We start from the raw sequence: 15,967 nt of genomic DNA, 5'->3' as shown, positions 1-15,967 counted from the left end.
CTGAGACGGAGTCTCGCTCTGTCACCCAGGCTGGAGTGCAGTGGCACAATCTTGGCTCACTGCAAGCTCTGCCTCCCGGTTTCACGCCATTCTCCTGCCTCAGCCTCCCGAGTAACTGGGACTACAGGCGCCCACACCACACCTGGCTAATTTTTTGTATTTTTAGTTGAGACGGGGTTTCATTGTGTTAGCCAGGATAGTCTGGATCTCCTGACCTTGTGATCCGCCCGCCTTGGCCTCCAAAAGTACTGGGATTACAGGCGTGAGCCACCACGCCTGGCCTCATCAGCATTTTTAACATACAAATCTTGTATACAATTTGTTACTTTTATACCTAAATACTTCATTTTCTTCGTGGTGACTTTAAATAGTACTGTGTTTTTGGTTTCATGTTTGCTGTTAGAATATAGAAATGCAATTGATTTGGGGGTATTGGTCTTGATCTTGTATACTGTGTGTACTAAAACTCACTTACTAGCTCCAGGTGTTTGCTTGTTTTAAAATACATTCCTTGGTATTATCTATGTAAACAATCATGTCATCTGCAAATAAAAAGTTTTTAAAAATTTCTTTCTTTCCAATCTGCATGTCTTTTATTTATTTTCTTTTTTCTTTTTTTGCCTTATTGCAGTGACTAGCACTTCTAGTATTAGGCTGAATAAGAGTGTTGAAAGCAGACATCCTTGCCTTGTTCCTAATCTTAGAGGAAAAACATTCAGTTGTTTGCTATTAAGATATATAGGTTTTTGGTTTTTCTGGGTTTTTTAGATGTTCTTCATCAAATTGAGGTAATTTTCTATTTTTAACTACTGAGTTTTTCTCATGAATGAGGGTTAGATTTTGTCAGACTCTTTTTGTGTCTATTGATATGATTTTCTTTACTTTGTTGATATGGTGCATTACATTGACTGTTTTAAGGCTGAACTAGCCATGTACACCTGAAATGAATCCTACTGGTCATGGCACTGTTGGATTCAAACTAGAACTTCTTACTCCATGTCCTGTGTTATTTCCACTCCACTACAGTTACTTTTAACAATTTTGACATCAGCTGAAATCCTATAAAAGATCTTTCTAGTTCTTTCTCTCTGAAGTATGTTATGATTCCCCATGGTGGCTGTTTCCTCTTACTACGACAAGCTAATAAACCTAACTTTGTTTGATTACAGGTGTGTTCCTGGTGGTCTTTGGCTGACAGGTTTTATCTCTGAGAACTTTTGGATACCCAGGTATATGTGTACAGACTACTAGGGTCCCCAGAGTTGAATTTCAGAAATACTGTACTGGTGGCAGGATTACTATTTTACCAGATTGTTTATGAATGTTAGTGTCTGTTATTTCTACTGCAAGTCTCAAAAATAAATACAAGATATCCCAAGAGATTAGAAAAATTTTATTCATCATCCCAAACTGGATTATATATTACAAATTCTGATGAAAATAATATTAAAGGTATTTTCAAGTAGTACCACAAACTATCTGTACCTGAAGATAAAATCAAATAGTCAACTGGTAAGTACACATTGAATCTACTCATCTTTAAAATATCACTTTGTTTAGAAATTCATATATATGTTTTTGTAGTTATGAAGTGGGAGGGACACACAAATAGCTACATAAGATTTTCATGTAACAAACATATGAACTATTCCCCATGTTTTGAATGAATCATCAGAAGGCTGTAAAATCCTGTTATTTTTTTCAAAGGTACATGAAATAATATTTCATTTCTAATAGCAAAAATACAGTACTTCTAGTTTTCCTCATACTCTCTTTCAACCCTACTGTGAGAGCTGCTTATAATTATATAGCAGCTTGTTAATGGGTTCCTACATAATCTCTGTATTAGGTTGGGTTAGAAGGTGCCACGGGGCATTCTAGGGTAGAAGTTTTGATAGTACAGAAGCAGAAGCAGAGATTTCTTTCTTTCCTTTTTTATTTATTTTTTCCTTTTTTGAGACAGAGACTCGCTCTATCACCCCAGGCTGCAGCACAATGGTGCGATCTTGGCTCACTGCAGACTCTGCCTCCTGGGTTCAAGTGATTCTCCTGCCTCGGCCTCCCGAGTAGCTGGGACTATAGGCGCGTGCCACCATGCCTAGCTAAGTTTTTTGTATTTTTAAAGGAGACCGGGTTTTGCTATGTTGGCCAGGCTGGTCTCGAACTCCTGGCCTTAAGTGATCCACCCGCCTTGGCCTCTCAAACTGCTGGTATTACAGATGTGAGACACTGCACCCAACAGAAGCAGGGATTTCTTGTTAGAAAATTTATACTTGCCTCCTTTAAGCACAGGACCTATACAAAAGGTATCACCATTGAATTAGTTTGTTTCACTTATAAACTATAATTAGGATTTCAGTCTGATGTGAAGCAGCTTAAAATGGCATCATGCACCCTGCTGCTTCTTGCCTAGTTGAGAAAGAAACACAAATTTGGGGGCAGAAAGTAGAAATGCGTATTTTCAATTCTCCTTTATTAACAATGACACAGGCATTCACCAGCATAGACAATTGAATGAAACTAAGTATTCCAGATTTCTTCCCTTTCCAAATCATGGCTTATATCTAATTTCACTAACAAGGAGGTAAAGATTTACATCTAGGAAAGGCTAGAATATTGAAAAAGAAGTCCAGGGGAGAGTAGGCACCAAATCTAGGGAAGTACAGTGAACTGCTTGGGACCAGCAAACTAGGTAGCATATGGGATAAGATTAGGAGACAAATGCTTAACCAAGAAAATGAAAATACAAGTTCAATTGAGAGAAGGAGGCAAACTGGTAATGTCTCTGAATTCATAAACCATACAATTTAATTTTTAATGACTTGATAGCATTTTTTTTTTCTTAAGCAAATTCAGTCTTGGAACCTTTTGAGTAAAGCAATGTGTTCTGACCCACGGTTTCTATAATTCCATTTGAGGATTAGAAAAGAAACATGGAAGTAGAAAAACTGCACATTTCTTGAGTACTTACTTAATCCTAGGCCTGAGGCTAAGAACTGTATACTTCATTTAATCCCCCTAAAAACCCTTAGAAGTATGTATCATTTCCCCAGCTCACTAATGTGGAAGTTGAGACTGAAAGGGCCCCCACCATAAATCCCACACGATTAAGCTGAAATTCAAATTCAAGCCTCACTCAAAAGCTTGTGGTCTTTTTATGGCAACACATTGCCTTCCCTAAGTGAGATGTTGTAGGTGATCTAGCCCAGGTCTTAATGATGGTGTAAGACAAGGAGGAAAGAGGGATAACTGCTGGGATTTTTCTTGAGAAAGTCTCTTGACTGGTTGGTAACTGAAGTTTTTCCATGCACTGAAGTTTTTCCATGCATTAAAGCTGTTACAACTAATAATTACCTGTTAGAAGGCAGGAATGTGGCACTTTCTCTGACTAGGTTTTGAGGGAATATTTCTCCTAAGGATTTATAACATTTAGGATTTAAAAAACTGTTCACTTTCCAGAAGGTGAAACCGGGGGGAAACAGAAAAATGTGTAGCCATAAGTTTGGGTGAGATTTTAGACTGAAGTGTGGAAGCTCATTCCAAATGTGTTTTCCAGATTTAGCTCTGGTACCCAATGTATAAATTCCTGCTTACCTATGTAATATCCTGCCTATCTGTGTGCCATCTGAAGTACTGTAGTTGTGTAAGAATAAAAACAATGGTTTGATGTCACAAATTTAAGAAAGAATGAGTATTATCTATTCTTAACTACTTGCATTTATCAGAGAGTATCAATATAAATAATTAAAAGTAGTTTATACTAAAAATGAGATACTCTAGTCTCCTTTCCAGCCAAGCAGATTTAAAAAATCCCGAAAACTGCAAAGTACTCCAGTTATATATGTTATTCTTTTTTGTGAATGAGACCACTACTACCAGGTAAAGGTCCCTTAGGAAGGAAAGGGCCTCATGAAAGGTCACTGTAGGAAGGGGAGAGACTCTTCAAATACAGGCATTTAGCAGGTTGGTGCTGATGCTTCCTTTGGGAAACAGAATGGTAAAGTGGCAATGGGATGCATCTTGAGCTTAGAGAATTAGGTACCAAAGGCTGATGTCTCCAGATGTGAACTATCTTATTGTCTGGAGAGAAGGCATTTTCCAGATAAAGGTATGAAGGTTGCCTAAGAATTCTGAACAAGAAAATACTTCCCCTTGACCTCTCTGTTGCCTTAGGTTCTCAATCTGAACAAAAAGATACTAAGTGGCAGAAATACCCTAAGACTTGGACTCAATGAAGCACTGGATGGCTTCTCTGTTAAGCATCTCAAGCACTGTTAAAGATACTGTGTTGTGATGCAAAACAGACATTGGACTAGAAGTCATGGCAGTCTTCGGTTTTAGCCTCAGCTGTTCTTGTTTAGATCATTCCTTTCTGCCATTATTTATTTAGTTATAAAGTAAGAGGGTTTAAAATGAATATTACATATGGTCTCTTTCAAGATTCAAAAGCAGAATTACTTTCACTTAAGTTTTAACTTCTTTTGTGGGGATACTGGCAAACATTCTGTCAGCTAGTGGTCATATTTCAGGTTTTGCAGCTAGGGAATCAAAGAAATCAGATGTCCCACCAAGCAGCTACTCTTAGGGATGCTCAATTTTAGGAACTATGGTTTTATTCCAGGGGCCAGATATCAGTAGCTGCAGCAGAGGAGAGAAGGAAAAGTGCTCCCTGCTTAGAGAGGGACTGGGTGACTACCTGGTTGTCCTGGTTGTCAATTAAGAGGAATCTTGCCTCTCAGGATGTCTCTGAAGACATCCATGAGTGCCTAACTACCAACAAGTTGTCAGCTTCCCCAGGTAAGTCAGGTAAACTAAACCTGAAAGTGGTCAGATTAGGAGAATGACTGCTAGAATACTCAAGTGAGGAAAGAAAAGTGATCCAATGAGCTACTGAAGATGGACATACTTAACCCAAGGTCTCTGGACACTCAGCAGAATCCAACTGTTAAAAAACATAAGATGAAGTATGGATGAATCAGAATCAGAGGTACGTCTGGCCTTCACATTCTAGGGGAAGGCTTTTGTTACCCGAAGTTAGGGCAGAATCCATGAGCTGAAGCCTGTGAAACCAGAAGACAAGTATTTGAGCAGCCAGCGGTCTATGTAGGGAAGAATATAGACCCTGTGTCAATGGGGCCAAGATGTCTTAGATTTCAGACACTCTAAGACTTTGTACTCCAGGAAAGGATAAAAGATTAACCTGTAAACGGATGGGTAAGATCTCCTGGCAAAGAACGGGAGTCCCAATTTGAAATGGGCAGAAATGTGTAGTGTATGCATTTCTAGATACTGAGCACAAGCAAATGGTCCTCATCAAGTAGGGTGGATTTTGCCCAAAAATACTGTTATTATTTGTTATATTATGTTTGAGCATGAAAAATGAATGTAGGGTCAGCTATTTAGAATTTGGGAATGTACTCTATGGGCTGATTTTCCAGCAAAGAGAAAACTGATGATGATGATGATGATGATGATGATGATGATGATGTACCATTTTGGGACGAGTCTGCTGATAATCTTAAAGGTCCCCAGAAACCTGCTCATGTTATTTAAGAAAAACCCAATAATTCTGCACTGAGAATGCAACTTAAGTCAGGAAGACTGTTGGTTATCATTTATCAAAGAAAGTTTTCATGTTGCTTTAAAAATTTGGAATGGGGTGGTTGTAAGTTACTTTCCCTAATTTGTTTTTGGGAAAGTCTATCAGCCCATTCCCTCAGATGTTCAGGTTTCCATTTTTGAGACTCCTATTGTTCTCTGGTTTCAGAGGAAAATCTGCCAAGCTCCAGGAAGTAGTCCTAAATAGCATAGGTAAGATACAAGATTCAGCTTCCTTTCCCAGACAAAGAGAAAAATAGCAGTGTTTATTGTGCCTACATTTTCCTTTACCTCTCACTTAGAATATATCATTCAAGTGACTGGTGAAGAGATGGGGTAAACAGCATCCCATCTGACTCAGACATCTTGAGGGGAAAAGGAAACTGAAGGGTTCCAGAGTGTGTGGTACTTGATAAAGTAGAAGTCTGAGTTCTTGCCCCATCGACATTCAACAGACTGAAAAACTAGGGATGAACACAAACTTTACAAATTCTATGACCTGAGGTAGGGTGAATAGTTGCCAAGTCCACCATTTAGCTTCCATTTTGGAGATCGATATATAGGAAGAGGAGAAGAAACAGGTAGGTTTACATGCCACTTAAATTGGTATACAGACCAAAAATTAATGAAGCTGTAATTGATGAATGAAGATAATAAAAAGTATGTTTTAAAAATTACAGTACATTAAAACAATTCTGTTAATATTTTATTGTCATTAAAATTGGGAGTGCAAGGATTATAAATTCAGAAAATATAAAATGTACATGAATTCCTCATATTTTTACCTAACAGAGTGACTGAGAACAAAATAAAAATGAGTTTTGTGAAATCATGGACTCTTTCAAAATCATGTCTAGTAGCATGGTCTCACTTGAATGATTTGTCAACAAGTGCCATCAGATGTCAGTGAAAATATTCTCACAATGGATCAAAATTTAAGCATTATACAAGCATAAACTTTCTTCTCACTTCAAATATGAAAGCAGTACAGGTATAGAAATTTACTTATCCTGACAAGTAATAAAAGCTCTGATATAAATTAGCTCTCACCTTCCCTAAAAGAGTAATGCCTTGTTCTCTAATTCAATTCCACATAAGATTAGTTGAAAAATGAACCTGATAATCATTTTTTCTTGATGCCACTCAAAGTCTGATCACTTGAGTATTAACTCAGACTCCACAATCTTAAAAGTAGCACTAACATACCAGCTTAAACGCCCAGAACAGGAATGGGTTATTCTTTTTGACTAGTATATCCTTCCTTTGCTTTGCCTGGTGAGCTCATCCTCCAGTGCAAACATTACTTAACATTTTTAAAACCTTTACAGAACTTGAACTCTTCAAAGGGTAGGGGAGGGTTCCCTCAGAGGAAAAATTGAGTTGTTTACCAAAGGGAGGAATAAAAGAAGCAGGTATTTGTCTCATTCATCTAGGTTTCTCCACTGTAACCTAGCATTGTATGTGGCACATGAAAATTCCTCAGTGCTAAATGAGAGAATTAAATCAGATGGCTCTGGAGTTAGGACCCTTGCCATGTCTTCAAACTTGTCACTTTTTTTCTTTGGTTCCCACTTATGTTTGACAAACAGACATGTATCTTTTTAAACAGTTATCTACCTTTTTTTCCAAGAGAGGAATTCTCCCATTTCAACCTATTATCTCAGTATAACTGGATAACCTCATCCCACTCAGAAATAGGCCAGATTCCATTGGGTTGCACATTGGGAGGAGAGCGCTTCCAGTCCCATGTCTTTACAGGAATCTTCCAGGTCTTACCATAGTTGGCTTCAATGTATTCCAGGGTTTCACAGGGCACATGGACCTTCATGTCTACAAACTCAGTCCAGCACAATGTAAACTTGGGAAACAGGTACCTGCAGCAAAACGGAGGGATTAGGCTTCAACAGTGGAAGGTCTAGCTAAGGAATCTAGCTGCTAGTGCATTATTGGCTGAAGGACAGTGCTTTCCCATTAAACAGCTTTGGGAATAGAGTGGCTATTCAATTGTTTTTGACTGTCCAGAATCCCTTTCCTCTTCTCCAATTTTCCTTCCTTGTTCCAAGTCCATAGGATTGAGGAGAGGCTGACCCTATCACTAAGCTCCAGAGATCGGTAAAAGACTCAGGCCAGTAAGTTAATGATTGAGGCACGGATGGGAACGTACCCAAGGCAGGCAATCAAAGTCAGCCTTGGGCTTTCTGTTGGAACTGTAGAGGAAAGAAGTATCAAAGCAAAAAGTTGTCAAAAGATGGACGAAACGATCATTTTCTTTTCTTTCACAATCTGGATTTCCCAACGATACAGAGTAAGCAGGACTCCAAGCTGCATTTCCAGGCTTCTCCTTTGGTTCCATAGCTTACATGATCCTACCTGTGGTTTCTACCTTTCATCTCAAATGCTAAGGAATGTCTTTAAACCAGCCCAAAGAATACTAGTTATAATGATTTTAACTATATTTATTGCAGGACTAAGACAATTAGTAGGTAAGTTTCAGAAATTAAACCAGGCTGGGCGTGGTGGCTCCTGCCTGTAATCCCAGCTCTTTGGGAGGCTGAGGCAAGTGGATCACTTGAGGCCAGAAGTTCGAGACCAGCCGGCCAACATGACGAAACCCCATCTCTACTAAAAATACAAAGAAATTAGCTGGGTGTGGTGGCGCACTTCTGTTGTCCCAGCTACTCAGGAGGCTGAGGCAGGAGAACCACTTGAACCCTGGAGGTGGAGGTTGCAGTGAGCCGAGATCATGCCACTGCACTCCAGCCTGGGTGACAAAGTGAGACCCTGTCTCAAAAAAAAAAAAAAAAATACAAAACAAACAGAAATTAAACCAAAACATGTTTCTGAAAGGTACTTTGGATCAAGTAAACTAAATTATGTATCCTAGAAAAGAAAGCTAAAACTAGCAGGTCTGTTTAAGTTTATATTATAGCTCTACTCTATATTCTGCATTTTTTTTCCTGAGAAATGTTTCAATGTGGGAAGAACTTTCAGTAATGAGGTTTAAAGTGGCAATAGCAGAGATTACAGGAATTTAAAATATCAGAGGATTAAAGAAAGAACAGGGAAAAGCCAGATTTCAAAGTGTAATCATATTGTGGAAATGGGATCTAACTGGGATGTTCTCCAAGAAAAGGTCAGTTCTGATATATTCTGCCTTTGATTATCGTGTTTTACCACCAAATGAACATAAAGCCATACATGAAAAGGAGAGGCTGAACAAATTCTAAAGAAAGCAACAACTCCCTTTTACTCAAACCCAGTTAATGGACAATTCCAGCTGGCTACTGTGAAAAGGCGGCCACAGAAAATCTCATAGCTGAGAAGTAAGATACAGCTTAGCCCCACCATCTGCTGGTCCCAATTTTACTCTGCACACTCATGTTCACGGAATTGCTTATTTTGTCATCACACATAACAATCCATCACCAGCCTCCACCCTCTCTAATCAGATGCTGGTTAGCAGAATGTCCGCCTGTCTTATCCTATCAAGTTGACACACTGAAGTTGAATTGAGGCAGAAATCATGTTCTATCTTGTAACACAGGCCAGGAAACTTCCCTAAGTATTATTCTTTGTAGTCTCATCAAAGAGCTGAAAGAGGGAAATATAATAATAGAGACAGGATAGATAAGGTGAAAGGGAATACTACAAATTTTACAAAAGCAATGTTTTGAACAATGAAGAATTTATGAGCAAAGCCAAAACATTTTAAATATATAAACAATGTGAAAATAATTCAAAGACAATTTAACTCAAATGTTAATTTTTGTACTTAAAACTGAAACCTCTCTAAACTCTTTGTGGTTTTCTTTTCCCCAATTATTTTTCAATCCATTCAGCAAAAAGAAAATCCCAGCTTCCTAGGAGAAGAAGAAAGATAAGCAAACAACAAAATGTAAAAACTGATTATAAAATAGGATTGTGAAGAGGAAGTGAAGGGGGGTGAATGACGCAGAACAGCACATGCCTGTACCCTATCCAGGCTACCAGTAAATAATGACTAAGACTAAAATACACCATGGGTCTGCCTTGACTTTTAAAGTTAAGATTAAGTTCAGCTAAGCGGTTTGTACTTTAAGGCCCTGGGATTGGATCCAACATGTAAACAGGTTTAAATGCAGACTAAGGCAACCCTAAATCAGAATGTAAGTTTAAGAGATCTTATTACCACAAAAAAAAATCCCTCCATCCATTTTCTATTTCATACCACTTTTATTTCATATTATTTTTACATAAAACAGTAGTTAAATAGTTGGAATAGACCATTTTTTTCCCTCACAGGTATCCTTAAAATCTATACAACTACTTGGTGGTAGTTGGATAATTTCATCAGTTTAATTACAATCAGTTTAAGTACAACCTATGGACATAACTGCTAAATGAAAACGAAGTTCTTCCACCATCCCAGAACCAACAGTGTTTTATTATTACTAGGCTCAGAGAGATAGAGACAACATCAACTATAACTGAACCTGACTTTTTTGAACTTAAGTTTTACATTAACTCCAGAGTTGGGGCAGTAGAGCCATTTCTGGATAAGAACTTCCTGCAAAACATAAATGGTTTATTCTCACTACCAATTTTTTCTCTTCTTTTGACTTTTAATTTCTTCTCATATTATTCCAGTGCCTAAGCCCTCTAGCATATTGTTTAATAGAAGCAGGGCTAGCACACATTCCTAATGTTTTTCTGATTTTAATGGAAAGGCTTCTAAAGTTTTATCGTTAAACGTGATTGCTCACTCTAGTTTTTTGTTATATTCTCTTTATTAGGTTAAAGAAATTTCAGATTCCTTTTTTTTTTTTTTTTGGAGACCAAGTCTCGCTTTGTTACCCAGGAGTGCAGTGGTGCGACCTCAGCTCTCTGCAACCTCCACCTCTCGGGTTCAAGCAATTCTCCTGCCTCAGCCTCCGGAGTAGCTGGGAGTACAGGCGCGCACCACCACACCTGTCTAATTTTTCTGTTTTTAGTAGAGTCAGGGTATTATCATGTTGGACAGTCTGGTCTCGACCTCCTGACCTCAAGTGATCCACCGGCCTCGGCCTCCCTAAATGTTGAGATTACAGATGTGAGCCACCATGCCCAGCCCAGATTCCTTTTAATCCAAATTTGCTAAAAGGTCTCTCTCCTTTGGGTTAATTATAAAATTTATCAAAAACTTTTAATATTACCTATTAAAACAATCGTAGTGTTGTTGTTCCTTTAATCTATAACACAGAGAATTACACTAATAGGTACACACTACAAAATTCTATTCATTTAGTGTTTTTTCACTGTATTCACTGAGACAGTAATTTCCCTTAAAAATTTCTTTTGGTATTGTCCATGTCCACTTTTGCATCACTCTCATAAAATAGTTACTTAGTTTTTTCTTTTTCTATTGCCTGAAATAAGCTATACAATACAGGGATAATCTGCTCTGTGAAGGCACAGTAAAACTTTGCAGCAAACCTTCTAGGTTTTAGTGTCCTCTGGTAGGGAAAAGAGGGAGAAAGGAGGATTTGTGATTACTAATTCAATTTGTTGAATGAGTATAGGTTATCTAGATCTTTTTGAGTTGATTTTGGTATTTATTTTTCTAGAAAATTTTATCATTTTCACATTTTAACTAATGATCACATTTATTGACCTACTTATCTACTGCATTTTGTTTTGAGAGAGTTAATATAACACAGTTGAGTATAAACTAAAGCCAACCATCCCAGATTTTTATTTTTTCTTAATCAATCTTGCTATTTTACTAGTCTTTAAATTAATTTTTTAAAAGTCAGCATTTGGATTTGTTGGTCTTTGATAATGTTTATTTTCTATTTCATTAATTTCTTTTCTTGGCTTCCTTCCTTCACTTTCCTTAAGTTGACTCTGTTGTCCTTTTATTTCAGCTGAATGCTTGTTTTTAAATCTACTTTTTCATACTTAATGTTTTTAAGGCAATACACTTATTTCTACCCCTAAACTAGAGCCTATAATGTTTTGTTTTTTATTTTTGAGACAGAGTTTCCCTCTGTCGCCCAGGCTGGAGTGTAATGGCTCAATCTCGGCTCACTGCAACCTCTGCTTCCCGGGCTTGAGCCATTCTTGTGCCTCAGCCTCCCGAGTAGCTGGGATTACAGGTACGTGCCATCACACCCTGCTAATTTTTTTATTTTTAGTAGAGATGGGGTTTTGCCATGTTAGCTAGGCTGGTCTTAGACTCCTGGCCTTGTGATTTGCCCGCCTTTGCCTCCCAAAGCGCTGGGATTACAGGCATGAGCCACCGTGCCCGGCCTCAGCCTATAATTTTTAACATGTAGTACATCCATCATCTTTAAGTCCTAAATATTTTATAATTTGTATTATGATTTCCTTTTTAATTCATGAGTTATTAAGGAGGATGTTTTAAAGTTTTCACACATTTTAAAGATGTCTTTTAATTGCCAATTTCTAATTTAATTCCATCGTGGTCATAAATGCTATCTACTGAAATAACTATGTAGTTTTTTTTCCTTTAATCCATTAATATGGAGAATTATACATACACAAGAAAAATCTTATTAAGGCCTTGAAACTTCTTAAAATTGCCTTTATGATCTAGCATATAATCAACTTTTGTAAATGCTCTGTTTATAGCTGACAAGAAAATGTATTCACCACTTACTGGATGAAGACTTTATATATGTCAAATAGATCAAGCCTGTTAATTTTGTTCAGATCTTCAATATTTTTACTAATTTCTTCTTTGCTTAAACCAGCAGTTTTATTTTGAGACAGGGTTTTGCTCTGTCAGCCAGGCTGAAGTACAGTGTGCAATTATAGTTCATTATAACTTCAAGCTCCTAGGCTCAAGTGAACCTCCCACTTCAGCATGCTGAGTAGCTGGGACTACAGGTGCATGCCGCAATGCCCAGCTAATTTTTAAAAAAATGTTTTCTGTAGAAATGAGGTCTTACTATGTTGCCCAGGCTGGTATCAAACTTCTGGCTTCAAGTAACCCTCCCACCTCAGCTTCCCAAAGTGCTAGGATGACAGGCATGAGCCACTATGCCTGGTCTTTGGCAGTTTAAAAAATAAAAGCATATAAGATCTCCCATCGCAGTTGTGGACATGTTAAATGTTCATTAGAATTTCATCAGTTTTTTAATTTGTATTTTTAAAGGCCATATTGTTAGTCATGTAAACTCACAAATATTATTTATTCTTGGTAGACTGTTTCTTTGAGAGATTCTGTAACGAGCCTTCTAATCCTTTAATGTTTCCCCTCTAAAATTCTATTCTGTCTGATACTATTATAATACCAGTTTTAGAGCTCAGCTTGGCAGTCGAGTGGTGGTGACCTTTTAAAGGAATGGGATCCACCTGGAATTCAACTTCTCTCTCTCTCTCTCTTTTTTGGTCCCCCCACTTCCCACCGCCCCCTCCAAGTTCTGGAGTACATGTGCAGGATGTGCAGGTTTCAAACATAGGTATATGTGTGCCACGGTGCTCTGTGGCACCTATTTTCAACCTTTCCGTGTGACTTTGCTTGGAATGTACCTCTTGCAAGCATTATATACCTAAATTTTGCTTTCTCATTTGATAATCTTTGTTGTTTTATAGGTTAGGTTAATCCATTTATGTATTTATTTATATTTATTGTGATAAACTGTATATTTAACTTATTTTGAACTCTAGAGTCAGCCTGCCTGGGCTAAAGTCCTGGCTTCATCAATTATTAATTGTATGACCTCATCAATCTTTTTTAGCCTTAATTTTGTCATTTCTAAAATGAAGATAATAATAGTACCTACACCTCAGAGAGATGTTAGTACAGAATGAATAAATAAATGTAAAGTGCCCGGAACAGTGTTTAAGACATAGTAAGTACTGTTAACAGTGTTGACTAATGTCAACATAGTATGATTATTTTCACAGTTTCAATTTACCATTCTTTTTCTTTGATCCCCTCCTCCACATCTGAAACATTCACTTGGATTGATAAAGTTTATATATTCCCTTTTGTTCTGTTTGTTTGGAAGTTTTAGGTAATATTTCTATCCTAGTGACTGTTTATTCTAAAACATAATTACTTCACTATAACATTCTCTATTAAAAAGTAAATTTTTGCAGAATCTCTACCCGCTTTCTAAACATGAAACTGAGTATACTTCACTCCTTAAACACTGATATATCACCTCTTCCCCAGCTTATTATGTTAAGAGTTTTCTGACCTTTCTCTTTTTTTGATTTCTAATTTTTGCAGGTACATAGTAAGTGTATATATTTATGGAATATATGAACTGTTTTGATACAGGCATGCAATGCATAATAATCACATAATGGAGAATGGAGCATCCATCCTCTCAAGCATTTATCCTTTGTGTTACAATCAATTATACTCTTTTAGTCATTTTAAAATATACAAATAAGTTGTTATAACTATAGTCACCCTTTTGTGCTATCAAATAGTCAGTCTTACTCATTCTTTATAACTATTTTCTTTTTGCACCCATCAACCATCCCCACCTTCCCCCCACACCCCTTCTCAGCCTCTGGTAACCATCCTTCTACTCTCTCTCTCTCTCTCTCTCTTTTCTTTTGAGACGGAGTGTCACCCCGTTGCCTAGGTTGGAGTGCAGTGGTGTGATCTTGGCTCACTGCAATTTCTGCCTCCCAGGTTCAAGCAATTCTCCTGCCTCAGCCTCCCAAGTAGCTGGGACTACAAGTGTGTGCCACCAAACTTGGCTAATTTTTTATTTATTTTTAGTAGAGATGGGGTTTCACCATGTTGGCCAGGCTGGTCTCGAACTCCTGACCTCAGGTGATCTGCCTGCCTCGGCTTCCCAAAGTGCTGGGATCACAGGTGTGAGCCACCGCGCCTCCCCTTTTTAGGGGGGCAGGGGGACAGAGTCTTGCCTGTTGCTCAGGCTGGAGTGCAGTGGTGTGATCTCAGCTCACTGCAACCTCTGACTCCTGGGTTCAAGCGATTCGCATGCCTCAGCCTCCCAAGTAGCTGGGATTACAGGCATGTGCCACCATCCCTGGTTAATTTTTGTACTTAGATTAGAGATGGGGTTTCACAATGTTGGCCAAGCTGGTCTTGAATTCCTGGCCTCAAGTGATCTGGCCACCTTGGTCTTCTAAAGTGGTGGGATTACAGGTATGGGCCACTGTGCCCAGCCTCATCCTTCTACTCGCTATATGCATGAGTTCAAATTGCTTTTAGATTCCACATATAAATGAGAATATGTGATGTTTGTCTTTCTGTGCCTGGCTTCCTTTCTCTTTTTAATATAATAATTGCCATTATTTTTTATAGGCAATGGTTAACAAATTCACTGACCTTTTAATGCATTTTTCTGTTCACCATCATTTCATATATATCATGTCTTCCTTCTGGGTTCTTTCATATGTCCCTAAGTGTAGATCAGTAAGGCATACACTTTTAGTCTTTCTATAAATGTAAATGTCTCTACTTTGATGTCATTCTTCAATGTTAGTTTTAATTACACATAACATTCTAAGTTGACAAATATTTCTCCTCAGCTTTTGGAAGATGTTACTGCATTATCTTCTGACTTCTATCGTTGCTAAGGTATACTTGCTACTCATTTGTGAGCAACCCATTTTCTCTGGTATCCTGTAAAATTTTTCTGTTTTGATATTGGTTTCCTTAAGAAGTATCTTGGATTTATTATTTATCCTCCTTGTCAGTCTTTAATTTGTAAATTATCTTTAAATATCGCTTTTCATCATTTACTCTATTTTTTCTGGCTCACCTCTGTCTTTTAGATATATTTCATCAGTGCTTTGTGTTTGGAGCAAAGGAAGTGTGGCAAAGGGACAGTGACTGTGTCATATTAATTATAAGTCATTACCACCAATGCTGCCCTTAAATAGTCATCTAAGAATCAGACTCAACTCTTGAAAACCAAGGTTACAGTATGCTGCCCAGTATCTTCTTTAACCATCTCTTTTACTAAACTTGGCACAATCCCACCATAGTTAACAAAAGCAAAAGGAGTGTGAGGAATTGCTAACATGCTTTTCAGAGCCTATGCTGGGTTACAGCCTCTCTGAGATCTTCATTAACCCCATTCTCCACCCCCGTCCTAAACTTTTAACATATTATATATGGGGGGTAAGGAATACACATGTTTTATAAAGTAAAATTCTACCTCTTAAACCTCATGTTCCTACTGACTTCGACTGTACATTGAATGATTCCATTTATCCTATTATTAACTTTACTATGCAATCCCCGTAAGACCACTGCCCCAGTGACAAACTAGTACTCATCTGTGCCACAGGAGAAACAAGAAAACATTTATTTTATCAAGGAGAAGGAGTAGACAAATTAAACCCTGTAAGGACTGATATAATTTAACACCTGAATGTATATACATAATGACTA

General features: G+C 37.8%; 1 protein-coding gene across 3 annotated transcripts in view; it reads right to left on the bottom strand.

The window, feature by feature from the left end:
- Positions 1 to 1,375: 1,375 nt before the first annotated feature.
- Positions 1,376 to 15,967, bottom strand: part of FKTN (fukutin) — a 69,522-nt gene continuing 54,930 nt past the window's right edge. For 2 of the 3 annotated variants that reach the window (XM_011966360.1, XM_011966361.1), the window contains one exon: positions 1,376 to 7,472. In XM_011966360.1, coding sequence (XP_011821750.1) covers positions 7,259 to 7,472 — 214 coding nt within the window. In that variant the 3' untranslated portion in view covers positions 1,376 to 7,258. The remainder of the gene's footprint in view (positions 7,473 to 15,967) is intronic. The other variant, XM_011966363.1, reaches the window with a different exon arrangement.

The sequence above is a fragment of the Mandrillus leucophaeus genome, unplaced genomic scaffold (genome assembly GCF_000951045.1).
Source record: "Mandrillus leucophaeus isolate KB7577 unplaced genomic scaffold, Mleu.le_1.0 Scaffold76, whole genome shotgun sequence".
NCBI classification, from domain to species: Eukaryota; Metazoa; Chordata; class Mammalia; order Primates; family Cercopithecidae; genus Mandrillus; species Mandrillus leucophaeus.
The sequence above is the reverse complement of the archived record's forward strand: the minus strand, read 5'-3'. Positions and strand labels throughout refer to the sequence as shown.